Raw genomic sequence first — 25,988 nt, forward strand, 5'->3', positions numbered from 1 at the left:
TGAGGCACTAACCATCTTTGATTGATTCCCTACCTTTGGAATATTTTCCACAGTGCCTGCCTCCCTGAAATCCCAGGAGCACCATTCTGCCCAGCTCAACATCTCCAGCACCAGTTCAGGGTCTGGGGTGCTCAGGCAATAACTGTTGGAAGAAGAAATCTGTGAAATGAGGATAAAAAGACCCACCTCAGAAGGGGGATGTAGGGCATCAAATGAGATAGTGTATGTGAAGATGCAACCCGACCCACAGGAGCCACACAAATGTTACCTTCATTGTTTTTAGGATCAGAAAATGTGGGTGAGTGTTCCTTCCACTACTGGTATGGTGGGCAAGTCACCTGCCAGCTGGAGCATCAATTCCCCCATCTGTGAAGTGGAGGGGTTGGCTGGGTAGCCTGAAAAGCCCTCCCTGCTCTAATGGGCTGGGATTTTACAGGTGTCCTGATGGTGCAGATATCAAGAGCTGGGGTTATAAATCTACAGAGATCTTTCCCTAGAATGTGTTTAATACAATGATAATTTAGCATTATTCATAAATAGCCAAAAAGTGGAAACAATCCAAATGTCCATCATCTGATGAATGGATAAACAAAATGGGGTCTCTCCATACAATGGGATATCATTTGGCCATACAAGAAAGAAGTCCTGACACCTCCGACAATGTGGATGAATCTTGACAACATGCTAAGTGAAAGAAGCCAAACACAAAAGGCTGCAGGTTGTGTGGTTTTATGTGAATCAGCAAACCTATATAGACAAAAAGTAGATTAGTGGTTGCTTAGCGTCGGAGGGGGCCATGGAGGGATAGGGGGTGACAGCTAAAGAGTGCGTGCCCTCTGCATTTGGAGCGAAGAGTCTTAACCACTGGACTGCCAGGGAAGTCCCTACAGTCTTTCATTTTGAGGTGATGAATTTATGGTATGTGAATTATCACACAATAAAGCTGTTATTTTAAAAAAGAGAAGGAGAAGAAAGAGGAAGGAGGGGGAGGGAGGGAGGGGAGAAATACCACTTCTGGCCATGTGGAGTAACAAGGATGACTGGATTTACCCTTCCCCCTTAAATAACTAAAAAATCAGACAAAATATATGAAACAATAGTCTTCAGACAGTGGACAACAGGAGCAAAGTCAGTGACCCCTGAGACAAGAGAAACAAATGAGGTGACCTCTACAATTTCCCAGCCTCCTTTCTGGAGAGTTGTCCACGCTGCAGCACAGGAACAGGAAGCCCTGGCGGAGACCAGTGGACTCCCAGAGTTGAGGAGAGTTGAGAATTTGGTGAGACCGAGAATCCGCAGAGCAAAAGCAGAAAAGAGGGGAGAGCTGCTCTAGGGGTCTGCAGAGGGGCCTCCTCTGTCTTCAGCTGACAACTGACGAGTTAATGCATGTGAGGACCCGGTGCCAGGCCAGGAAGTAACCAGCAGAAAGAAGCAGACTAAACGACCCACAAAGGCCACACAGCACTGGGAATAGTTCATGTTCCCCACAGCAGAGCAAAGAATCTAAGTGCACGGATCAGGGCTAGAATTCTCAGAAAGGTGTCGCCGCCATAGTGGGCATGAAAGGCTGAAGGGCTGCTTTGGCCCCAAACTTAAAAGCAAGCCTCCAAACGATCAAGCTGTTCCAAGTACTTTAACTTCAACCCAGAGCAAAAACATATGAAGCTAACAGACATTAAAAGAAACACAAAGAAAAGAAATTCGGACCTCCCTGGTGGTCCAGCGGTTAAGAATCCACCTTCCAACGCAGGGGACGCGGGTTCGACCCCTGGTCAGGGAACTAAGATCCCACATGCCACAGGGCCACTAAGCCCATGTCACAACTAGAGAGCCTGCATGCCACAACTAGGTAGCCCACATGCCACAACTAGAGAGAAGCCTGACTGCCACAACTAAGACCCAACACAGCCAAAAATTAATTAATTGATTAAGATATTTTTTAAAAGAGAGAAAAGAAATCCAGCATACAACAACATGAAAATCTAAATATCTGTCATCCGATCAAAAATTACAAGGCAGGCAATGAAGCAGGAAAATACAACCCGTATTAAGGTTGGAAGAAAATCAATCACTAGAAACAAGGAGATACAGTTAGTAGACAAGGACATTAAAACAGCTATTATAGATAGATGTAAATCGAGTCCCTCAAGAAGGCAAAAGAAGACGTGAGCATGATAAAAAAAAAAAGGGGTGGGGGGAAACCCACCCAAATTAAACTTCTAAAGATGAAACTATACAATGTTTTATATTAAAAAAAAAAAATACCCTGTGTGGAATTAATAACAGATTAGATACTACAGGGGAAAAAAGAAAAAAAAAAAAGTTACTGAACTTGAAGACAGCAATAGAAACTATCCAAAACAAAGAAACACAAAAAAAAAGAGTGAAAAAAATAAACAGAAGGGGAAGGGTGTGCCAGACAGGGCACAGCCTACACCCTCAAAGAGGACAGCCTCTGTGGGGAGGACCTTGGCCCAGGTGAGTGAGGGGGCTGGCTGACCATCAGCCACCTTGGAGCCCCTTTGAGCACATCTGGAGCTGCAGGGACCCAGGGCCTCCTTGATTACCAGCTCTTTTTCTTTTTTTCTTTTTTTTTAAATAAATTTATTTATTTTATTTTTATTTTTGGCTGTATTGGGTCTTTGTCGCTGCACACAGGCTTTCTCTAGTTGCAGCGAACAGGGGCTACTCTTAGTTGTGGTGCACTGGCTTCTTATTCAGTGACTACTCTTTTTGCAGGGCACTGGCTCTAGGCTTGCAGGCTTCAGTAGTTTTGGCACATGGGCTCAGTAGTTGTGGCTTGCAGGCTCTAGAGTGCAGGCTCAGTAGTTGTGGCACATGGGCTTAGTTGCTCGGAGGCATGTAGGATCTTCCCAGACCAGGGCTCGAACCCATGTCCCCTGCACTGGCAGGTGGATTCTTAACCACTGCACCACCAGGGAAGTCCCGGTTACCAGCTCTTTGATGAGACTTTATCTGGAGCCCTGGGAGATGTACGAGGTTTTTATTTACACCCCTCAAATCTGCCAGTGGTGCTTTGGGAAAGGAGGAAGCCCAGCAGGCAGGAGCCCCCTGGGCCAGACACCCTGTGTTCCCAGTTAGCAGACTAACCCGAGCACAGTGCTGATGGCACACACCAACACACGTAGGACCCGGGTTCTCACCTCTCAGCTTGGCAAGAAGCTTCAAGAGTGATTCCATCCACGTTGGGAAAAGTGTAAAGAAACACCCACAGCTGGGCAGGGGCCGGGGGGAGCGTCTTTTGGGGCGGCCATCAGACTACATCTATCAAAATGTCAAGTGACCCAAGAATTTTAATCCTTCTGGGAATTTACCCCAGAGACGTGTAAAAAGGCTCCTACCCACCGTTGTTCCATTCAGCCATGTTTGTGCCAGTCATGACAGATGAGAAAGGATGTGAACGTCCATGAGCAGGGGACGAGGTAGATAAGACAGGATGTCACAGGGCTGAGCGTGAGAAGACAGAGTGAGGTCTGTCTGGGCAGATAAGGAAAACCGGCATGTGTTAGGTGACAAGTGAACGGATGGAGCAGTGGACGCATACGATGCTGCGTGTGTCAAAAAATAAAACCCTCGTGCACCATTGCTGGGAATGTAAAATGGTGCAGCTGCTATGGAAAACATTATGGCAGTTCCTCAAAACATTAAAATTAGAATGGCCACATGAACCAGCAATTCCACTTCTGCCCAAAAGAATTGAAAGCAGGGCTTCCCTGGTGGCGCAGTGGTTAGGAGTCCGCCTGCCAATGCAGGGGACACGGGTTTGATCCCTGGTCTGGGAGGATCCCACATGCCGCGGAGCAACTAAGCCCGTGGGCCACAACTACTAGAGCCCACGCAACTAGAGCCCATGCTCCGCAACAAGAGAAGCCACCGCAATGAGAAGCCTGCGTACCACAACGAGGAGTAGCCCCCGCTCTCTGCAACTAGAGAAAGACCGCAAGCAGCAACGAAGACCCAATGCAGCCAAAAATAAATAAATAAATAAATTTAAAATTAAAAAAAAAAAAAAAAGCAGGGGGACTTCCCTGGTAGTCCAGTGGTTAAGAATCCACACTTTCTCTGCAGGGGGCATGGGTTCAATCCCTGGTCAGGGAACTAAGATCTCACATGCCATGCCGTGCAGCCAAAGAGAAAAAAAAGAATTGAAAGCAGGGTCTTGTACACCTATGTTCATAGCAGCATTATTCACAATAGCCAATAGATGGAAGCAACCAAAATGTCCACTGACAGATGGGGCATACCAATACGATGGAATAGTATTCAGCCTTAAAAAGGAAGGAGATGCTGGCACCTGCTACAGCATGGATGAACTTTGAGGCCATTATGTTGAGTGAAATAAGCCACTCACAAAAGGACAAATACTGTATGATTCCACTTGGATGAGGTCCCTACAGTATCACATTCATAGAGTCAGACAGTATAAGGGTGGGTGCCAGGGCCTGGGGGAGGGGACAGAGTGTCAGTTTTACAAGATGAGAGTTCTGGAGATTACGGTGGCGATTAGATGATGGCACAACAATGTGGATATTCCTAACATCGCTGAACCATTAGAAATGGTTAAGATGGCAGCTTTTGTGCTAGTGTATTTTACCACAATTAAAAGTTATTTAATTAGTTAATTGGAATAAAATAAATACAACGGGGGTCATGATAATAAGTGCATGACAACATAGGCCGTAGCAGCCCTGTCGGTGCCCCTCACATATCCCCTCGGCTCCCCCTCTGCAGCAGAGGTGCTGCCTTCGAACCCCCGCGCCACCCTCTGCCCCCCGCCCAGCAGTCCCCCAGCTGCAGGCACGCATCCGTCCTGTCCACACTGGGGAAGTCCAGAGTACAGCTTGGCGCTCTGGAAAGCAGCCCACCACGATGGAGAGGTTTGGTGGTGACAGGCCTGCGTCCCTGCTCCTCAGGGAAGGCTCTGCAGTGTGTTGTCCTGATCTCCTGAACCACCCAGAGGGGCTCAGGGCCCGGTACCCACGGTGCTGCCCTGCCATTGCCTTCCTTCTCCTCTCCTCTCCCTGTCCCCAGGTCACCCCCAAAGTAGTCACTTGGCCTGAACGCTTATATCCATCTGTTTCTGGGAGAACTGATGACTTTGAGTGCCTGTGTGCCGGTACATACTTGTCATGTTTGTTGATTTTTTTTTGGCCATGCTGTGCGGCATGTGGGATCTTCCCCAACCAGGGATCAAACCCGCGTCCCCTGACGTGGAAGTGCGGAGTCTTAACCACTGGATCTCCAGGGAAGTCCTATTATGTTTGTTGATTTTTTTATTGAAGCATAATTGACTTACAACGTTGTGTTGGTTTCAGGTGTACAACATAGTGTACATTAGATTATACATATACATAGTATACATTACACTAATGTACTATATACGTTACAAAATGATCACCACAAGTCTGGTTACCATCTGTCACCATACAAAGTTATTACAATATTATTGACTATATTCCCTATGCTGTACATTTCATTCTGGTGATATTTATTTTGTAACTGGAAGCTTGTACCTCTAAATCCCCTTCACCTATTTCACTCATCCCCCCAATCCCTCCCTTCTGGCAACCACCTGTTTGTTCCCTGTGTCTGAGTCTGTTTGTTTTGTTATGTTTGCTCATTTGTTTTGTTTTTTAGATTCCACATATAAGTGAAATCGTATGGTATTCGTCTTTGACTTATTTCACTTAGCATAATACCTCTAGGCCCAGCCTCATTGTCGCAAATGGCAAGATTTCATTCTTTTTTATGGCTGAGCAGTATTCCATTGTGTGTGTATGTGTATGTGTATGTGTGTGTGTGTGTGTGTGTGTGTGTGTAGCACCTCTTCTTTAGCCATTTTTATCCATTCATCTATTGATGGGCACTTCGGTTGTCTTTATATCTTTTTTTTTTTTTTTTTTTTTTGTGGTACGCGGGCCTCTCACTGTTGTGGCCTCTCCCGTTGCGGAGCACAGGCTCCGGACGCGCAGGCTCAGCGGCCATGGCTCGCGGGCCCAGCCGCTCCGCGGCATGTGGGATCTTCCCGGACCGGGGCACGAACCCGTGTCCCCTGCATTGGCAGGCAGACTCTCGACCACTGCGCCACCAGGGAAGCCCTATCTTTATATCTTGACTATTATACATAATGCTGCTATGAACACTGAGGTAGATGTATCTTTTCGAATTAGTGGGTTTTTTAAAAATAAATTTATTTATTTTTGGCTGCGTTGGGTCTTTGTTGCTGCACGCGGGCTTTCTCTAGTTGTGACGAGCGGGGACTACTCTTCGGTGTGGTGTGCTGGCCTCTCATTGCAGTGTCCTCTCAGTGCGGAGCACAGGCTCTAGGCATGCGGGCTTCAGTAGTTGTGGCACGTGGGCTCAGTAGCTGTGGCTCACGGGCCCAGTTGTTCCACGGCATGTGGGAATCTTCCCGGACCAGGGCTCGAACCCGTGACCCCTGCACTGGCAGGCTGATTCCCAACCACTGCACCATCAGGGAAGCTCCTTGATTTAGTGATCTTCGGGTAAATACCCAGGAGTGGGATTGCTGGATCATATGGTAGTTCTATTTTTAGTTTTTTGAGGACCCTCCATACTGTTTTCCATAGTGGCTGCACCAATTTACATTCTCACCAACAGTGCATGAGGCTTCCCTTTTCCCTAAAATTCCTCTCCAACACTTGTTATTTTTTGTCATTTGGAGAATAGCCATTCTGATAGGTGTGAGGTGGTATCTCATTTTGACTTTGATTTGCATTTCCACCTGTTAGGTTTTTATATAAAAATTCCAGTTGCACCACGAACTGGGTGTGTGACCTTGAGCAAGTTACTTAACCTCTCTGTGCCTCAATTTCTGCACCAGTAAGTGGAACAACAACAGTACCTACCATGCGGGGCTGTTATAAGGTCTGTATTAATTTCCTGGGGCCACCGTTACAAAGTACCACAGGCTGGGCGGCTTAAACAAAAACATATATTAGCTCACAGTTCTGGAAGCCAGAAGTCTGAGATCAAGGTATCAGCAGAGTTGATGTCTCCTGGGCCTCTCTCCTTGGCTTGCAGACAGCTGTTTTCTCCCCCTGTCCTCACATGGTCATCCCTCGGTGCCTGTCTGTGTTCTAATCCCCTCCTCTTTTTTTTTTTTGGCTGCGTTGGGTCTTTGTTGCTGCACGCAGACTTTTCTCTCGTTGCGGCCAGTGGGTGCTACTCTTCCTTGCGGTGCGCAGCCTTCTCATTGCAGTGGCTTCTCTTGTTGTGGAGCATGGGCACAGGCTCAGTAGTTGTGGTACACTGGCTCTAGAGTTCAGGCTCAGTTGTTGCGGCGCACAGGCTTAGATGCTCCGCGGCATGTAGGATCTTCCCAGACCAGGGCTCGAACCGGTGTCCCCTGCATTGGCAGGCGGATTCTTAACCCCTGCGCCACCAGGGAAGTCCCTAATCCCCTCCTCTTATAAGGATACCAGTCATCTTGGAGTAGGGCCCACCCCAATGACCTCATTTAATTTTAATCACCTCTTTAAATACCCGATCTCCACAAACAGTCACATTCTGAGGTACTGGGAGTTAGGACCTCATCATATGAATTTGGTGGGGACACAATTCAGCCCATCATAAGGACTAAGTGAGGTAATAAAGGGCTTTGTACCTGGCACATAGTAAGGGCTATATTCCTTAAATAAAAAATAAGATTTTCTGGGGGCTGCAGTGGTTGAGAGTCCGCCTGCCGATGCAGGGGACACAGGTTCGTGCCCCGGTCTGGGAAGATCCCACGTGCCGCAGAGCAGCTGGGCCCGTGAGCCATGGCCGCTGAGCCTGCGCGTCCGGAGCCTGTGCTCTGCAGCGGGAGAGGCCACAACAGTGAGAGGCCCGCGTACCGCAAAAAAAAAGAAAAACAAAACATTTTCTGGAAGAGTATAAGTAACTTCAGTGTTACCTCTGGGGGGAGGACTGGGGCTGGGGCACCCTTTGACTTTATACTCTAGGTATTTATTCTCTTAATTCTTTTTTTTTAATATTTATTTATTTATTTGGCTGCGCCGGGTCTTATTTGTCGCACACGGGATCTTTAGTTGTGGCATGCAGGATCTAGTTCCCTGACCAGGGATCCACCCCGGCCCCTGCATTGGGAGTAAGGAGTCTTAACTGCTGGACCACCAGGGAAATCCCTATTCTCTTAATTCTTTTTTTTTTTTTAATAAATTTATTTATTTATTTATTTTTTTGCGGTACGTGGGCCTCTCACTGTTGTGGCCTCTCCCGTTGCAGAGCACAGGCTCCGGACGCGCAGGCTCAGCGGCCATGGCTCACGGGCCAAGCAGCTCCGCGGCATGTGGGATCTTCTCGGACCGGGGCATGAACCCGTGTCCCCTGCATCGGCAGGCGGACTCTCAACCACTGCGCCACCAGGGAAGCCCTTATTTATTTTTTTTGACTGCATTGGGTTTTCTTTGCTGTGCGCGGGCTTTCTCTAGTTGCGGTGAGTGTGGACTACTCTTCGTTGCGGTGCGCGGGCTTCCCATTGTGGTGGCTTCTCTTGTTGCAGAGCACAGGCTCTAGGCGCGAGGGCTTCAGTAGTTGTGGCTCGTGGGCTCTAGAGTGCAGTCTCAGTAGTTGTGGCACACTGGCTTAGTTGCTCTACGGCATGTGGGATCTTCCCGGACTAGGGCTTGAACCCGTGTCCCCTGCATTGGCAGGCAGATTCTTAAGCACTGTGCCACCAGGGAAGTCCCTCTCTTAATTCTTAAAGTAACAATAATGATAGTAATAGTAAACCTTTCAGAGCAGCTTGCCCAGTTCCAGGTTCCTGGAAGGTGGGTTTCCCTTCCCCTTCTGGGGGTCAGGCCTGGACTGGGGGGAGGGGGCGGGGAGAGGAGAGCAATTTCTCTTCCCCCCATCTCCTCATGGAGAATCAGCCTCCTCCTGGTTAAGTTCAGGGGCCCCACTAAAGGGCTGGGGCTTCAGGCCAGATGCTCAGCTCCAGCCCACCCTTCCCAGGCCTGAGCCCCTTCTCCAGGCCTCCTTCTGCCTGGGGAGACCCCATCTGTTCCCTTCTCCTTTCGCTGCCCCAGAGGTCTCAGAGCCCCTCCCCCATCTGACAGTCTTGAGGCCCAGGGAACCAGCTGTCCGTCGCTCAAATGAGGGAAACTGAGGCCAGAGGGTCCCCAGGAAGTCCAGAGTGGCGGGGGTCCCTTTGTAGCCTCACCTACCTTACACTTCAGTGTGAGATATGAGCCCCAAGGTCACTGGAGGTCACCTCTCATACTTCTCAATTCTGGCAGAGGCCCTGGAGGAAGCAGGGCCCAGCCAGGTCTGGGATATCCTCCACTGAGGTCTCCCCAGAAATGAACAGGGGAGGAGCCTGAGCTGGGGAGGGCAGGGGGCTTGAAGTGTCCTGTGGAGATGCACCTGGGAAGTTCAGAGGCTTCCCCCCACCAGGGGGGACCACCTGTGTCCTGCTGGGGCTGGAGCCCCCAGCAGGGCTTGGGGTCCCACCCCAAGACAGACCTAAAGGACCAACCTGTGGAGATCCCAGTTTACTCTGGCCAGGCTACATCCTGGGGACCGCAGCTGCCCCCATCTGCCCAGCCTCCGGCAGTCCTGCCCCTAACAGGGAAAAGAGCCACGGAAGAGAAGAAGGGCTGCCTCTCCTTCCTTTTTTCTTCCTTACAAGTTTAATTGAATGTTTTTCCTTCTGACATGATCTTTTAGGCTCACAATTAACCCCAACGAGTAGCTTGGAGCACTGGCTGCAGCTGCCCAGACTCATTGGGCATTTCTCTAGGCCTTGATGTCCCCATCTGAGCAATGGGAGCCTGGACTCTTGCTGGCCCTCCATGGCAGGCTTGGGGGGAACCCAGCCTCAGAACTGTGGGGCCCACTGGCCCCTGACCCAGCTGGAGGTGAGAGGAGCTGCAGTCAGGGTCTGGGAAAGCTGAGGGGAACGGAGTCCCCAGGCACAGTGGTTGGAAGCCTGTGGGCTGAGTCAATGCAGGCTGGTGAGCAAACCGTAAGCTCTTTGTTCCTGTGGGCTGGTCCGTGTGCCTGTGCCTGCGTCCACGTATGTCTCTATGTGCATGCGTGTTGTGTGTGCACTGGGCTCCTGTACATGCCTGCATGTGTTCCTGTGTGCACTCACCCGTGCATGTACACAAGCCCGTGTGCGTGTGTGCAGGATCACAGTGACCCTTGTGAACTGGGAATCGCTGAGGAAGAACCGCATCCTTTGCTCTGGAATCTGCGCCCTGGGGGCCCCAGAGCCAATTCTGACGGGGGGCACCTTTCGACCAGGACATGGGGAGTCCCGGTGCGTGCGCAGGAGTGAATCTGGTGGTCCCCACGGTGCTCCATTTGCGCCCCCGGGAGTGTCTGCCGCCTTCCGGTAACGCCTGTCGCCTCCACGTGGGCCTAGAGACAATGGCCTCACTCTAATCCACTCTTCATCCGGGACCCAACCAGGCCCCGCCCCAAGGTTCCTCCCACCTGACCTTTGCTTGTGCGGTTCCCTTGCCCTGGTTGCCTTTCCTGTCCCTAGTATTGGGTTAGGGCTCCCACCAGCCTTTGCGCCTCATTCGCGGGGTGTGTGTGGGGCGGGGGAATAAGCCCCTGTAACGCGCAGCCACTTGCTCTGCGCCCATTTTTGCAGAACGCGTGGAATTCAGAATCAGTGCCTGGGCCTGGCTGGGAGGATGCGTGGAGGGGTGCCTGCATCATTCCAGGACAGGTCATTCCTGCTCCTGGGCAGGCGCCCACCCCGGGCACCGCAGGGAACCACCTCGCTCAACCTCGCTCAACTGCCCAACTGGGGACCCCTCCCTGAGCCCCTTCCAGTGCATCCCCATCCCTACAGTCTGGAGGAGCTTGGCTCCGGAGGACTCATCTGTTCCCTTCCACGTCACTGAGACTTTTCTGGCTTCCAGCCTGGCTTTAACAGTGGTGGAGGGTTGGCCGCCAGGACCCCGCTGAGAGCCCGACGTCCCTTTGTAGCCGCCATCTGTGCTTGTCAATCTCGAGGCTCCCGCCCCCAGGGACCACCAATCACAGCGCAGGCATCCCAGTTTCGTCATCAGCAGCCAATCAGCGCCCGCAAGACGGCCACACGCCCAAGTCCATCCTCAATCACCGCCTACTTACTGGACACCCACGGGGCACCCCGTTCCACCCTCAAAGCTCTGCCTCGCTACTCTGAACCTCAGTCTCCTCCTCTGTAAGATGGGAACAGGTATGCTCTGGGTAACATGATACTGCATAGAAGGGCCCAACCCAGCGTCTGCCTCTCTGGAGTCCCTGCAGGGCTGACCACCTGGAGGTCTGCCAGGGGCCACGACCACAGGGTGGGCTCAGGACCCAGGTCCCCCCTCGAGGTTGGAAACTTCCTCAGCTTCTCATCTGCCAAATAAGAGAAGTGCCTCCCCTCCTCCCCAAGCTGGGCTTAGGGGTCCTGTTCTCATGAAGGCATCCTCCCTGGACTCCAAGCTTAGCTCATCCAGCTGACTTCTCCCAGGGCCTGTGCCCACCTCTACCCGGGCCTGTCCTCCAAGGGCGCCCAGACAGCACACCCAGGTCCCAAGGGGCCCAAGCCTGCTGTGTTGGCATGTGGATGGATGCACACAAGGCCCCTTGCAGTATGGAAAGGGGGCACCCAGGCACCGTACCTCCAAGCTCGTCAAGGCACACGTGCCAAGGCAAGACGAAGTCCGCTCTGCTGGTTTGTGTGGGCCTGACCTCTAACTCGGAAACCTGCAGCAGGAGGGTTCCCAGGCCCACCCCTGCCACCTGCCTTCACCCCCAACACACACACACACAAAACCTCAGGGGTGCAGACTTACGTTAACTTTATTTTGCTCTTTCCAGTCTGAAGCTACTATCATGGGCGTTTAGAGTTATACAAATGACACTTACAAAAAATAAAAGACCAAGACACCCAGAGTGAGATGCATGGTGGACACTAACCAGAGGGGAAGGGAACTGGCAGGGGCGGGGCTAGGAGCCAGGGACCAGGGGGCTTCCATGGGGCTCCCGGCTGAGGGCGACGCCCAGCTTCATCCTGCCGAGACCTGGGAGTCCAGTCAGAAGAGGAGCACCGATCACACCAGGGGCCCTGGCTGAGGCGGTGAAGGGCCCAGCACCACCAGGTGGGGACACAGGCCTGGGGCCCAGGCACATGGGAGGGAGGGGGCCGGTGAGAGCCCCCTGGGAAGGTGGAGGCAGGTTCTGGATTCGGGGAGGCACCCCACCTACCCCACCACTAGTGGGCGGAGGGCACTGAGGCCCGGAGATGCTGTCTCAAGACTACCCCCCCCACCAAGACCCCTTGAAGACCACCCATGGCTACAACCAGGCTTGCCTGGGGCTCCTCCAGCAATAACATTTCACTGAAAAAAAAAAGTTACTGATTTGGTCATTTTCTGCTTCCAGTCAGGCCAGAGTGAAAGAAAAGAGACAGGAGCAGGACCCCCGGACCACAGCAGGATGTGTGTGCAGTGGCCAGGCCCAGGCGGCCACCAAACCAAGCCTGCTCCACTCACAGGGGCCTGGAGCCAGCCCCGTCCTGTCCACCAGCTGTCCTCCTGACAACACAGGGATGGCGCCCCAGGGGGGCCACCAACAGGCCTGGGGCAAGAGCTTGGCTCCCGGGAAATGGGGGAGGGGGAGGTTCAGGAGGGGACAGGAGATTCCAGTTACACACCCCGCCACTCCCAGGAGCTGAGATCGGGAAGGCCTCCCAGCCCCCCTCCTCCTCGGCCTCTTCGGGGAAATAAGGCTCAGAGTTGTCTGAGGTCAGAAGAAAGAAGTTCCAGCCTCGCCCAGGGCAGAGAAGAGAGAGCAGAGGGATGTGAAATCCCTCCAAGGACCAGGTCACAGCCTCTGACCTGCCCAGGGGAGGCCACGTGGGACAACAGGTGAGGGCACCATTTGCTCTGGGTTTCCAGTTTGAAAGGCAAGGGGCTCGCCACCCACAGCAGAGCCCACCTGGAGAAGAGAGTTAGCAGGGCGGGTTGGGCAGGGTGGGGAGGGGGATGCCGGCGGCGGGGCCCTAGTACTCCCACAGCGTGGTGGGGTCGATAGTGTCAGCGCAGGCCTTTAGGACCCCCGCGTGGTCCCCCTTCAGGTAGTGCCCGCCCACCTTGATGGCCACCTTGTTGTAGTCACAGAACTCGAAGAAGAAGTCCACAGGGCTGTCGCTGCTGCTGGTGACGGAGGAGTCGTTGCCCACCATCCAGTACTTGCCTGTGGAGTCTGCAGCAGGAGCAAGGGGAGGCCCCGTCAGGCCCTGCCTGGGCTCTGCTCCCCACCCTCCAGTCATGGCTTCCAGAATGGGGGTGGGGTCTGTTACATCCACCCAAGCCTCGGGCCCATGCTGGACTGGAGTCCCTTCCCCCGCCTCCCACCAGAATTTTGGTCCCATAACTCGTGTGTGACCCCTTCCCCGCCCAGCCTTTCCAGAATCCCGTCTCCCTCTCTAGCTCTATCTGGGGTGGGCCGGACATCTCCCTCCTGTACAGACAAGAGGGGAAGGGGCTACCCCCCCCCCAGCCACAGGGTGGCCAAGCCGAGCCCCAAAGCCAGGCTCAAGTGGGGCAGGGGTTTGCTCTCTGTGTCCAACATTGGCCCCCTGAGCCCAGGGGGCCCCACCCGGCACTGCCCACAGGAGAACCTGCCTTTGATGTTGTAGGCACCGTCTCTGAACTCCAGCTGGAAGACGTCGTAGTTGGAGCGGTTGGCGTCCAGGGTGCCTGTGACCTTGCGGCAGCCAATGAAGCCGTGCTCCCCACGGAACACGATGATGGGGCGGTTGATCAGCTTCATGAGGAAGAGCTCCGAGTCCCCTGTCCCAGGAGGTGGAAAAGAAGTGAGCCTCATGGGGTTGGGCGTGGACACCCAGGGTGTGGCTCAGAGAGGGAGAGCGGGAGTCTGGGGTCACACAGCATGCCAGCCCTCGGGTGAGGCAGGGTGGTGCCAGTTTGGGAGGATGCCCAGCACAGGGCAGGCTTCGGGTGGGGTTCGTAAGTGACCATGGCATACAGTTAGACCCTCCAGGGAACAAGGGCTTGAGGTACGCCCCCAGGTGGCTACCTGCTGTCTCCACCGAGGCAGCCAGCTGGCCGTTCTTCTTGGCCGTCACAAACTTGCCATTGGACGCGCGCAGTATGATCCTCCGATCACGCCACTCAATGTCAAAGTAGCAGCTGGCATCCCTGGGGGTGGCGGGACAGGGTCAGGCAAGGCCGCCCCACAGGAAGGCCAGCCTGGGCGAGCGCGGGCAGTGGCAGGCGGGCAGCGGGGCACTCACTTGGTGGAGGCAGTGGACTGCACACCCCCGGTGGCCGTCAGCGTCCAGTACTTGCCCGAGTGGGTGCGGAAGGCGCACTTTTTGGTGTCGCGGTCGATCTCCAGCTGGAAAGTCTCTTGGTCGGTCTCTTCATCCTGATTGGCCGACAGGTCCATACCTGCTGGGAGAGCCTCCAGCTAGTACAGGGACCCCCACGCCCCCCCCCCCAGTGCTGGCTGACCCTCAGCCCTGCCCGCACACACCAACACAGCAGGGGGCTGCTGAGACCCCACAGTGCGGCTCAGACCCCTCGGCCTTCACGTCAGAGGGCGGAACCCAGGATCCCAGGCAGGACAAGTCAAGGGCCAAGGCCAGCTAGGTCCATTTACACATCACGTTCTCTGATTACAGAAGTAATACCTTCCAACAAACCAAATGCAAAAAGATATTGTTAAAAAAAAAAAAAGATATTGTAGAACCAACTGGGAGACTCTCAACATGGTCCAGGATTAGAGAGCATGGATTAATTATTGTTAATCATGCTGTCACCAAGTAAGAAGATGGCCTTGCTTTTTAGAGGTACACACAAACACTTTGAGATGAAATGCCCTGATGTCAGGGATTTGCATTAAGTGCAACCAGAAGCAATGAATAAAGGGACAGGGAGCTAGTGTGGCAGAATATTGCAGCTGGGGGAGTCGGAATATGGTAGCAGTTCACGATATCCCTCCTGCTTCTGTATACGTGTCAAGAGAGTCATAGCACACGTTCCCTTCAGGGAATTTAGAAAACTCTTAAAAGCAAATTCACACACACCCCCATGCCCACCACACCCCCAGAATGCCACCGTGAACGGCGGGCGACCACACACTCCTAGCCTTTTCCCCGTGGGCTCACATATGCATTTTCTTGACCTTCAAGTGCTTGCACGCTACAGACCTCGATTTGCAAATGATCTGCCTAACACCTTTACACGTTTCCATGTCCCTAAGTCGTCTGTGAAGGGGGTGGCTTCCGGGGTCTTGCTCCCACAAGCTGCAGCCATGTCGTTTTGCACATCCGTATGGACTCCTCCAGATAAAACCTGAAGTGGGATCTTTCGTCCCAACAAGTTCACATCCCCAAGCGCCATGGATCCTAAGGGCCTCAGCAGCAGGGTGAGTTGGGCCTTGAGGCCTTTATGAAGCCGGGATCAGTGGCGGGTGGCAGGTGTCCTTTTAGATGAGATGAGGCTGGCGAGTGGCAGAGGCTGGCGGGTGGCAGAGCCTGGGGTCTGAGCACCCCCAGGCCCTCCCCCAGGGCCCATTCTTAGTTCTCCAGCCACCACCCAGAGGGCCTGAAAGGTGTCAGCCCCATGCTAACCGGGTCTCGTGTCCCATGTCAGCGCCACCCCATCACAAAGGAGAATGAGGCAGAGAGGTGGTGCCCTTGCCCAAGGTCACCCAGAGAGAAAGCTAGGGGTCCAGGGCTCTCGGGAGGAGAGATGGGCAAACTCAGGCCTCCTGCCACGCCCTCTCCCCCAATCCTCCCTCCCCTCTGTGGACTGGTGGATGTGGCCTCCACGGGTCACTCTGAAGCAGACCCTCACAACGCTTGGGCTTGACCCTCCAGGCCCCCTGGGTCCCCTTAGCCACAGTGTCAGGGATCTGCTGACTACTGAGGCCCCGGGGGTAGAGGTGAGCTCGATCCCCCATCACGCCCCAGTGAAGCACGGGGCGAGGATCAGCAGGGGCCGGGCCTTCTGGGTGCCCGAGCCACCCAGAGGACGACCATCCTCAAGGCCACACCCAGGAGCACAATGTGGGGCTGGGCTCCATCCCCGCTCAGACCTCGCCCAGCCGGCCTGCTGCACCCGCTGCTGCAGAGCTGCCACCCCCAGCCTGCCCAGCCACATGGCACCACCTGCCCAACACGTGGCAGGCCGGCTGACGGGAAGGAAAGAACAGACGAGGAGGAGCCCCGCCGGGCACACCTCAGCAGCAGGAAAGACAGACAGGGCTCCCCAGAAAGAGGGGCAAAGGGGCAGGGAAGGGCCCCGAGTGGCAGTCAGATCTCTAGCACTGACCAGCCTACCTGACGTAACAGAGGCTTGCCAGCGAACAAGGCGCTCGCCAGCCTGCCCGAGGACAAACACAGCAAGTGCAGGGGCTCCTTTTCAATGAGGCTTTGGTTCCTGAGAGCTTAGCCAGCCCTGCGCTCCTGCGGACAGCCCTGGGCTTGACTCCTCCCAGCAATTCCACAGAGTTATTTCCAGGAACAAAGGGAGGCTCTGCAGCGCTGGGTACCTCCTCAGGGCCACCCGACCACCACCACCTGCTCAGCCACTCAGACCCTGTCCCGCCTGGGTGTGTCCAGTCCTGGAGCTGGTTTCATAAACAGGCCTAGGCCAGCCCACAAGGTATGCAAAGCCGGGGCCAGGCGCCCTCGAGTGCCTCCCCCCACGCAGCCTCAGTTTCCCTCTCTGCCTGTCAAAAGGGCCCGGTCTGAGATGGAAAGGATTTAGCAGCCCAGTGCCAAGTAGACACCAGGTCTTCCGCCCGCGATAGGAAGGGGTGGGAAGAGTATCCCCTCCCCATTCCAGTGGGGTAACTCCTGGCTCCAAGGCCCTGCCCAGATGGGAAAGGCCCCACTTGGAGTGGGGCCTTGGAGTCTCTAATTAGAGCTCGGTTACTATGGGAACAGGGTTTTCTTCGGGATTTTTCTTTTCATCAACAGCAGCACAAAAAACCTGAGTCACAGGCCCACAGGAGCCCTGAGGAGGCAGGAGATGCGGGAGCTCAACAGAGCCCATGGGCACATCCCCCCGACCCGCTCCAGAGAGCACAATTGAGACACCGGGCCCCGGCATGTCCCCCCACATCGTGGCTTTCCCCATCTCGAGCCTCTGAGCCATCCTGTACAGTGGCTTGGAGGGGGCATCCCCTCCCTGCCAACACACTTCCTGATCCCCATCCCCCTCAGCCTTAGCAGTCCACATATTCCCCTGGCTTGTTCAAATCAGACACTCTCCACCACCCCCATTCAGTTTAAGGGAGGGGGCCCAGAAGCATCTGTGGCCTCACCTCACCTCCCCTCTTCCCAGTCAGCTCTTGCCACTACCTGACCACTTTAAATCCCTACTCCGTCCTTACACAAGCTGTTCCCTGGGCCTGAAATGCCCTGCCTCATCAGGAGAACTCTTACACATCCTGCAAAGCCCAGCTTGACCAGCCCTTTCTCAGCCAGCCAGCCTCACCTTTGAGCGGCTGGGACTGGGCACTTCCTGAGCATGGAGTCCCCAGGGCACAGCTGGCCAGATGCAAAGAGGCTGTGAGACCAGGTGGGAAATGTGGTGAGGCTCTGCCCAGGGTCTGGCTGGAGCCCAGGGCAGGTGAGGCTCCAAAGTAGCATGAGTACTGCTCACTCAGTGGCCCTGCCATCCTCCATCCCTGCCCAAGCCATGTCCTCACCTGTGTGGTCACAGCTACAGCACTTCCCAGGACCTGGGATAGACATATGCCATCTGCCTTGTCACATCAGCTCTTGGGACCCCCACTCCCTGTGGCCGATCCTGCCTCTAATGTAGGCTGTGATGGCCTCCTCCCAGAAATACACTCTGGCCGAAAAGAATGTGCCCAGGGCAGCCCTGGGCGAGCCCTTTACAAATGGGGAAACTGAGGCCAGAGAGCAGGCTGCAGCTTCAGCAGGGAGCACCCCACCCCCACCAGGCCTGGCCTGTGCAGGCCTACGGGGATGATGATTCACTTCCCCCAGCCAGCTAAACCCAGGATGCTCCTCCTTCCTGGCTGGCGTTTCCCAACATGTGTCGGAAGCACAGCTGAAGCCTCCTTGCCACGCAGGCCTGTCCAAAATGGCCTCTGCAGACACACCCCCCAAGCCCATGCCGGCTCCAGGTCCTCTGGTCATCCTCCACACCACAAAGAAGACCCGAGGTCAGCCAACATCAGAACGAGATGAGGACCCCAAAATCTGAGGCCAATGTAGCTCCAATCTTTGCTCCCGAATCTCCCTTCCCTTTAAACGCACAGATGAGCCAGCAGCTCTCCTGGTGCAATTTCCGTCTCCTCCTGCCCCATCAGCTTGAATCACACCATGACACCACCAACGAGCTTTACTAGAAAGGAGAGGGCACCTGCCCAGGCTCACCAGTGCCTGCCAGGAACACCCCCAGGATCTCTCTGCTCCTTTCTGGTGCCAAGGGCTAGGGCCAGGGCCACGCGTTCCTGCCGCACCTTCCCCAGGGCAGGTGCTAGATGCAGCCCAGCAAGCATGGAGCATGCCTGCATTGATGAGCACCCAACCTAGGTCCTGTGGCCCTGCCGGCTGTTCCAGCCCCATCTACCAACCCCACAAGCTTCTCTTCAGCCACCCTGGGCTTTCTGCTCCTTCCTGCCTTGGGGCCTTTGCACAAGCTGTTCCCTGTACCTGCAACACTGTTCCACACATTTGATACATGCTACCTTCTATTCATCCTCAGGTCAGGTCAAGTGTCCTCCTCAGAAAGGGACCTCCCCCAACTAATCTGGGACCTTCATGTACTTCCTGGACCCCCAGACCTTTGCTTGACACCTCTGGGATGTTCCTCATGTCCCAAAGAGAACATTGGGCCCAGCAGGGAAGGATCCAGGAGATGCCCACGTGCTCACCACTCAGGCCTCAGCATGTCTCACTTGGTAGGGGCTCAGTGTTTGCTGAATAGGTGGGGAGTCCTGCCCCACCTCGTACTGTGTGAGACTGGAAAGGGGAGGACCTGTGCCCCAGAGGCTGGGAGGCATCAGGGGGTCCAGATAAGAGCTCGTTCTGGAGTCAAACCCAGTTCTTCTTGCTGCTTACTTGCTGTGTGATCTTGGGCACATGGCTGCTCCTCTCTGGGCCTAAACCTGCCCATCTGCAGGATGGAGGAAATACCACCCACTTCAATCAGCACACTCGGGTAGGAAACTGCCACCCGGCTGCAACCTCCTTGGCAGAGCCGGGTCAGGAGGGTGGCCGTCAGAAGGAAGGGGGCGGGGGGACTGGGCTCCCATCCAGCCATCTCCAGAGGCTGGGGCCCAACTTCCCGGCTGGGAGAGCCAGACACCCACAGGTTCCCCCAAAGGAGGGGCGAGGGCGCCAGAAGGAAGAGAAGCCGCCTACGGGGAGAATCTAAGAAGGGAAAGAGGAGGGTTCACTTCTGGCGCGCAGGCCAGTAGGAAATGGCCAGGCCAGCGGGAGGCCCCGGGAGAGGACGCATCGAGTTGCAGCCAGTTGTTCCAGGCGGGAGTCTTGGGGGTGGGTTCAACCGAGGGTAGGGGGGGCTTCCCGAGGGTGCCGGGCTGGGGTCTCCGGGCTCAGGCTGAGACCGCTCTCTGGCTCCCGCAGAGCAGAGGGTACAGGCCAGGAGACACGCGGTGGGCGCGGGGCGGGGTGCCTGGCGGGGCGCCATCCACGCCACGCCGTCCCGGGGCTGGGGCGCGAGCAGGGAGGCCGCCTTCTGGGGCGGCTTCGGACGGGGCACTGGGCCTAGGGGCGGCGCGGGGGGGCCTCAGCAGGGGGTACCCGCAGAAAGTCGATTCCCTCCCCCGCCCGGCCGCATCTGGTTTTCCCATCTGCAGAGACGGAGCAGGACAAAGGGGGCGAGGGAGGGCCTTGTCGACGAGCCCGCCCCCCTGCTCACAAAGGCCGCGGCCTCGAGCGCGGGGCGGACGCGGGAGGAGGGGCTGGGGGGGAAGGGCAGACACTCTGGGCACCCCCCTCCAGCAGAGGCCAACCCCTCCCAGCAGCCAGCGGAGGTGGAGAAAGGCCCGGAGGGAGGGGAGGTGGAAGCGCACCCTGCGGAGATCAAAGGCTACCCCCATCCCGCCCGCGAAAGGCGGCCTTCATGGAGCGGGGGCGCGCCCCGCGCCTGTTGCGACCCCTAGTCTCCGCCCTGGAGCCAAAGGCCCACTGCCGGGGGGAGGGGCACGAGGAAACAGGCGAGGGGCGTCCCCTCCCCACGGGCTAGGCCCACGGATGCGAGGGACGGATCTGCGCGCGTAGGGAGGACCCAGATCAGGCCGAGGGTTCGGAGGGTGGCACAAGGGGCGGCGTCTAATCGCGGCCTAGGAGCCCCAACCTCAAGGCGGAGTGGGGGTTATGCAGCGGCACCCAAGGATGGGCAAAGCCCCACCCCTCGCCCCTTCCTGGGGATCGGAGCGCAGGTCCCCGCGGCGGGGTGGGGTGGTCCGCGCGCCCAGCGGGGGCGCACCGGGCGTCGCTCAGGATTGCAGCGGCGCCGCGGGCGAGAAAGGGCGGGAGGCTGCGGGGACTGGGGTGGGGTTCGCTTTGTGCATGGCCCAGAGAGGCGGGGGACGGCGTCCCCACTCACCCTGGCGCGTGGACACGTTCCTCTCGTTGGCCGCCTGCAGCACGACCTGGGCGCAGCTCTGTTCCAGGGCGAAGAGCTCGTCCTTGCCCACCTTGGTGGCCTTGCCCGCCTTGAGCGTGCCGCTGGGCCCCGACGGCGCCAGGTAGCGGCCTTCGCAGTCGCGGAAGGCCACCTTGCCGGAGCGGAACTCGAGCGTGTAGCCGGTGGCGGGCTCGGGGTGCGCCACTAGGCGCCCGTCGTGGCGCAGGAAGCGGTGGTCGGCCGTCTGCAAGCTGTAGCGCTGGTCCTGGAAGGCCAGCGTGATGAGCGAGTCGACGCCCCAGGGCACGTCGCGGTCCACTGCGATCTCGTCGGCCGGCCGCGCGCTCAGGTGCGCGTAGCGCTTGCGGGCCAGGCTGTAGATGGTGACCTGGGGGTGCATGGCGATGTGCACGCTCCACTTCTCGGCCGGCGACACGGTCTGAGCGAAGCACGACAGGCGGTCCTCGGTGCCGCCAAAGTAGCGCCGGTGCGCCTCAGACTGCAACGACCAGCGGCCGTCGTCGTGCGCCACGATGAGAAAGCGGCAGTCGGCACTGGGCACCTCGTGTTCGCAGGTCACGTTGCCATCCTTGTCCGCCGCCAGGTAGCGGCCCAGGTGGCTGCGCAGGCACACGGCTGCGCTGCCCGCCTCGTCGGGCGGCTGTTCCAGCGTCCAGATCTGCTTCTTCTTCAGGCTGCTGGCCGACGCATTCACCTTGAACCCGAACGTCTCGGCCGTCAGGTACTTGTTGCTGCAGTTAATGAGACCGAACTGGATCTGCAGGGCCTCGGCCGTGCCGTTGGCGGTCATGGTGGCGGCGGGCAGGAGGCCGGCGCGGCCCGGGAGGTCGGTGGCGGGTCCCAGCGGCGGCGCCCTGCTCCTTTGTTCAGCTGCCGCGGCCGTGCGCTCACCCTCAGCAGCGCTTTACAAAGCCGGCCCGTGGCGCCCGAGCTTCTTTATAGGCGGGGTGACGTCAGCGTCGCGAGGTCCCGCCCCCGCCCCGCCCCGGGGCTCGCCGAGGAGGGGGCACCGGGGCCCAGGGAGCGAGCTGAGTCGCGCAGGGTCCCGGAGGGGCGCAGGTGGGGGCTGGGCTCGCCGTGTTCCCTGCTCGGCCGGCCTCTGCAGTCCCACCTCTTCGGGCAGCCAGCCCCCTCCCCGCCAATGCCAAGGCCTCGCCCTTGCAGCACCGCAGCCTGAGGACTCACCCAGAGCACGGGACCCCTCGGAGGCCCCGCACCCCAAGCTCAGCCAGGAGGAAGGCCGAGCCAGGTTTGAGGTTGTGATAGAGACCGCAAGACCACAGAGCACATCAGTACTAGGGCGGAGCGGCCTGGAGGCTCCTCAGAGGAGGTGGCTTTAGAGCAGAGCCTTGAAGGAGCTGAGAGGGGACCCTCCAAGGGCCTGTGGGCGGAAGAGTGGGGGGCAGGCCAGGAGCTGGGGAGGGGCCTGCAGACCCCAACTCACCCAACCCAGGCCTTGCAGCCTCCAGAGCGGGGCCTGGGGTTCCCCGAGGCTTCCCTCCCAGGACACTGCCCTGAAAGCCACCCAGACCCTTCCCTGTGGCCCAGGCACCCAGCCGGGCTGGCCCAAATAGGTCTCCGTGGTAGTGGCTGAGACAAGTGGCAGTGTGTCCACTCTGAGGGTGCAGAAGCCACAGGGTTCTGGTGAGGTTCTCCAAGCATAGAGTGAGCAGCGTGCCCTTTTACTGAGCAGGTCAGAGGCGTGCTCCGGCTCAGGCAGTACAGCCCCGAGGGGCGGAACCCAGGTCTCCAGCCCCAGGGGCCAGCGTGCCTCCCACTTGATACCCACCCCCAGGTCCCCACTGCATTGGACGCAGAGCCTGGCACACAGGAAGGGGCGACGCTGGCTGCAGCCCTCATTTAGGACCTCAGCTCTCCATCCTCCTCCGTCAACGTGGATATTCCCTACAGATGCCCACCTCCGCCCCTGTAGAGGAACACTTCCCTTTTCTGAGCATCTCCAAAGCCCAAGACTTTTGCTGGGACATTCCCCACATGCCAAGCAGGCCCCTGGAATGCCAGCATGACCACAGGCTGCCCACAAGGTCTCGAGGCCAAAGGCAGAGGGCACTGAACTAGCTCCTGGGCTGGTTGGTCTGTGCCTGTGGCTCCCCCCAGGCAACCTCCTCCAGAGATTTTTATCTTTCAGGGTAATTTTGTGTTACTTTCCCATCATTTGGGTCAAATGGGTTTACTGGCAGGTCCTTGAGTCCCAGGCAGGCACTGCCCACAGCATCCCCTCCCACAAAGCTCACCTCTGGAGAGATGAGAAATCAAGTGTCTCTTTTTGAGGTCATCTAATAGACTTGAAACCCAGGGTCTCGCTGGCTGTGTGACTGTAGGCAAGTCACTTAACCTCTCTGAGCCTGTTTCACCTTTTGTAGAAGAGATTCAAATCCCCCATCTCAGGGTTGTCTGAGAGTCCCTGAGGACATGGAGCTCAGCAGACACGGTCCCTGGCCACCCTCAGAACCCATTCCAGTCCCCAGAAAGCCCTAGTAAGGGAGACCCCAACCCTCTGGCCAACTACCAAGGCTCAGAGGAGAGGGAGCTGAATAACTGAAGGTTGGGGGCGGGGTCCATGCTGGCAGCAGGACTGGAGTCTGCTGAGACGTGCCTGCTGGGATGGGGGCTGGATGGCACCTCCCTCCTGGCTCTGCAGCTCCCCATTCTGACCCGAGTCCCCCTCCTACAACTTAGCAGCATGGAGGCCAGGAAGGAGGCTGGGGTTGGGGGCTCCTGCCTCTCAGTCAGGCCAGGAGTGGGAGCGGTTCCAGGCCTTCCCAGGTGATGCTTTTGACAGAAAGACTGGTGAGCCCGGCTGGGTATGGTGGCAGCCAGGGTTCCTGCATCGGGCTTCCTGAGCTCAAATGCACATCCCTGGTTCGTGGTTTTCCCATCTCTAAAAAGGGCATAATGATAGCACCTGCCCCAGGAGAGAAGCTGAGAGGACAGAAGGAGCTGTGAACGGGACTGAGGGGGCTCCCGGGACATGGCATTCGGTTTTCAAACCAGGAAGGTCTTGGGCAAACGGAGACAAGTTGGTGACTCCACACATCAGGCACCTAAAAAACAGTGCCTGGCACGTGGTCAGTGCTCATAAATGCCAGCTGGTCCTGGGAACTGTCCTGGGGACGGGCCAGACTCCCTCCAGCCCCCAGGGTCACCAGGAATTCCCAGGACCCTAGTCCCGTAGTCAGAGCGATGGTGAAGTACAAAGCTTTAGGATCAGTCGGCCAGGAGCATGAGCCTTGTGCCGATTTGCTGAATAAATTAAAATCAAATGGAGCAGTGTGGGGGAGGGCACATAGAAAGGGGACCTTGGATTTCCCTACAGATGAGGGCAGTCCAGGTCGAGTGAACAACGTAGAGCCTGAAGTGTTGGGGAAAATCAGGTTAGTCCTGAGACTGGGGGCAAGGGGCGGTGTAGGGGTGAGTATATGAAGAGCTGAAGTTCGTTTCAATAGGCGTGAAGCTAAATTAGTATATTTATTTTTTTCTGAACAGACAATATATTCACATGGTTCAACTCTCCCAAACCCTAAAAAGGCTTTTGTCCTCCCCCTCCCCCGATTCCCACCCACTACCTCCATAACTGCTGTTAGATTGTCTCCCTTTCCGTGAACTTCAAAGACAAGCAAACCTGCATCTGTATTCGTGTAAATCTCTACATCTTTAAACAGTATTTTCAATCCTGCTTTCTTACTTGCATCTGAACCCAGTCTCTGCTTCAGTACCTGAGTGCCTTCCTTGTTCTCTTTCACAGCTCTGTAATGTTCCACTGCATGAATGTGCCATTTATTTAACTACTGCCATGTGGATGGACACTTGGGTTGTTGCTATTGATGCCCTGCTTTGGCCAGAACCTCCTCCCAAGAGTGATGCCCTCAACCACAAACCAACATGTGTTCATGTTTCTCTTTACCCAGCAGGCACCATGTAAAAAATTAAGGCTGTCCAGTCTTGGCTTGAATGCCTCTGGTGATGGGGAGCTCACTCTGTCCTCTGTCCAAAGCCGATATGGGTGATACGTATTTGCCTTGTTCTAGCTTGGGAGGAGACTGGGGGGTGAGGGAGCCCTGGCCCATAGCAGCTGCTGGGAAAGAGGGGTCTCCTGTGTACAGGGAAAACTACCAGATGGCTGAGTCTCATGACCATAGATCTTTGGATGAGGGCAGAGGGAAGCATCTCAGTTTTTTTAAAAATTATTATTATGATTAATTATTGCTGAAAAGCCAATATAGGAACAAAATCTTAGGTCAGTTTGGCAAAAGAGCATTTTCAAAACTCCTTCCCTGCTCTGCACCCATGTTCCCGCCTCTTCCCTTCCCCGAGTCTCAGTTACACTGGGCACTTCTGTGTCCAGTGCAGTCACATGGTCCTGTCTGCAGGCTCCACCTTGGGTCCCTCTGGGGAAGGACAGGAACACGGACGCTGTGTCCCTGGGCCCCACGGGAACCCAGGCGCCACCTGAGCTGCCTGGAACAAGGGCATGGCACGGGGAGAACGGAGGTGCTTGGCTGGGGCCAGGCCTGAGCCGCTCCCAGGCTGGCCGCCGGGCGCCCTCCTGCCTGGTCTGGGCAGGAAAATGAGGCCACCAGGAAGGGCTGCTCAGCTAGCCCTGAACCCAGTTCCCCGAATGAGGATTCTGAGCCACAAAGACTCAGACTCCTCCCCCGTCCAGCAGGCTTGGAGAATTCCCTTTGCCCACCCACCACTGATGGGCAGGGGCTTCCTGAAATGACATCCTGGGGTGCATCCCAGCACAAAAGCCAAGGAGCAGAAGCTGGAGTCAGGAGGCCTTGACTTGGCTCCCAGCTCTGACACACACTTGCCATGGGACCTTTCACAGGTTACTTCACCCTCAGTTTCCTCACCTGTCAAATGGAAATAATAATACATGCAGAGTTCCTCATGGACAACACAGAGGTAGGTATAAAAATGGCACAGTGTTTGTAAAAGCAACAAACAAATGTCTTTACCTGTCAGAAACACTCCCTAAAGGAACCTCCCTGGCGGGCCAGTGGTCAGGACTTGGCACTTTCACTGCTGAGGGCCCGGGTTTGATCCCTGGTCAGGGAACTAAGATCCCTCAAGCCATGAAAAAGAACTCCCTATGAAATGACATGATGCCTGGGTTTTGCCTTAAACCATTCCAGACAGGGTGGTGGGCACATGGGGTTGCATTCCGTGAGTCTCTCTATTTTTATTTTTTGGCCATGCCTCGTGGCCCTGACCAGGGATCACACCCGGGACCTTGGCAGTGAAAGTGTGGAGTCCTAACGACGGGACCGCCAGGGAATTCCCGAGTCTCTCTACTTTAATAAA

At 56.2% G+C, this 25,988-nt stretch overlaps 1 protein-coding gene across 2 annotated transcripts; it reads right to left on the reverse strand.

Annotated features, from left to right (window-relative positions):
* Nucleotides 1-11,833: 11,833 nt before the first annotated feature.
* FSCN1 (fascin actin-bundling protein 1) lies at nt 11,834-21,573 on the reverse strand. Of its 2 annotated transcripts, none has more exons than XM_029219553.1 (5): nt 20,619-21,573; nt 14,294-14,450; nt 14,077-14,198; nt 13,662-13,829; nt 11,834-13,239 (listed from the first exon to the last, which is right to left on the reverse strand). In XM_029219553.1, the coding sequence occupies exons 1-5, from the start codon at nt 21,448-21,450 to the stop codon at nt 13,037-13,039; spliced, it is 1,482 nt and encodes a 493-aa protein (XP_029075386.1). In that variant the 5' UTR covers nt 21,451-21,573; the 3' UTR covers nt 11,834-13,036. The 2 variants fall into 2 exon arrangements, with proteins under 2 accessions (XP_029075386.1, XP_029075385.1); XM_029219552.1 differs by having other exon boundaries at nt 14,294-14,453; nt 20,619-21,546.
* Nucleotides 21,574-25,988: the final 4,415 nt, after the last annotated feature.

The sequence above is a fragment of the Monodon monoceros genome, unplaced genomic scaffold, assembly GCF_005190385.1.
Source record: "Monodon monoceros isolate NGI ecotype Baffin Bay Population unplaced genomic scaffold, NGI_Narwhal_1 Super_Scaffold_13, whole genome shotgun sequence".
Classification (NCBI taxonomy): Eukaryota; Metazoa; Chordata; class Mammalia; order Artiodactyla; family Monodontidae; genus Monodon; species Monodon monoceros.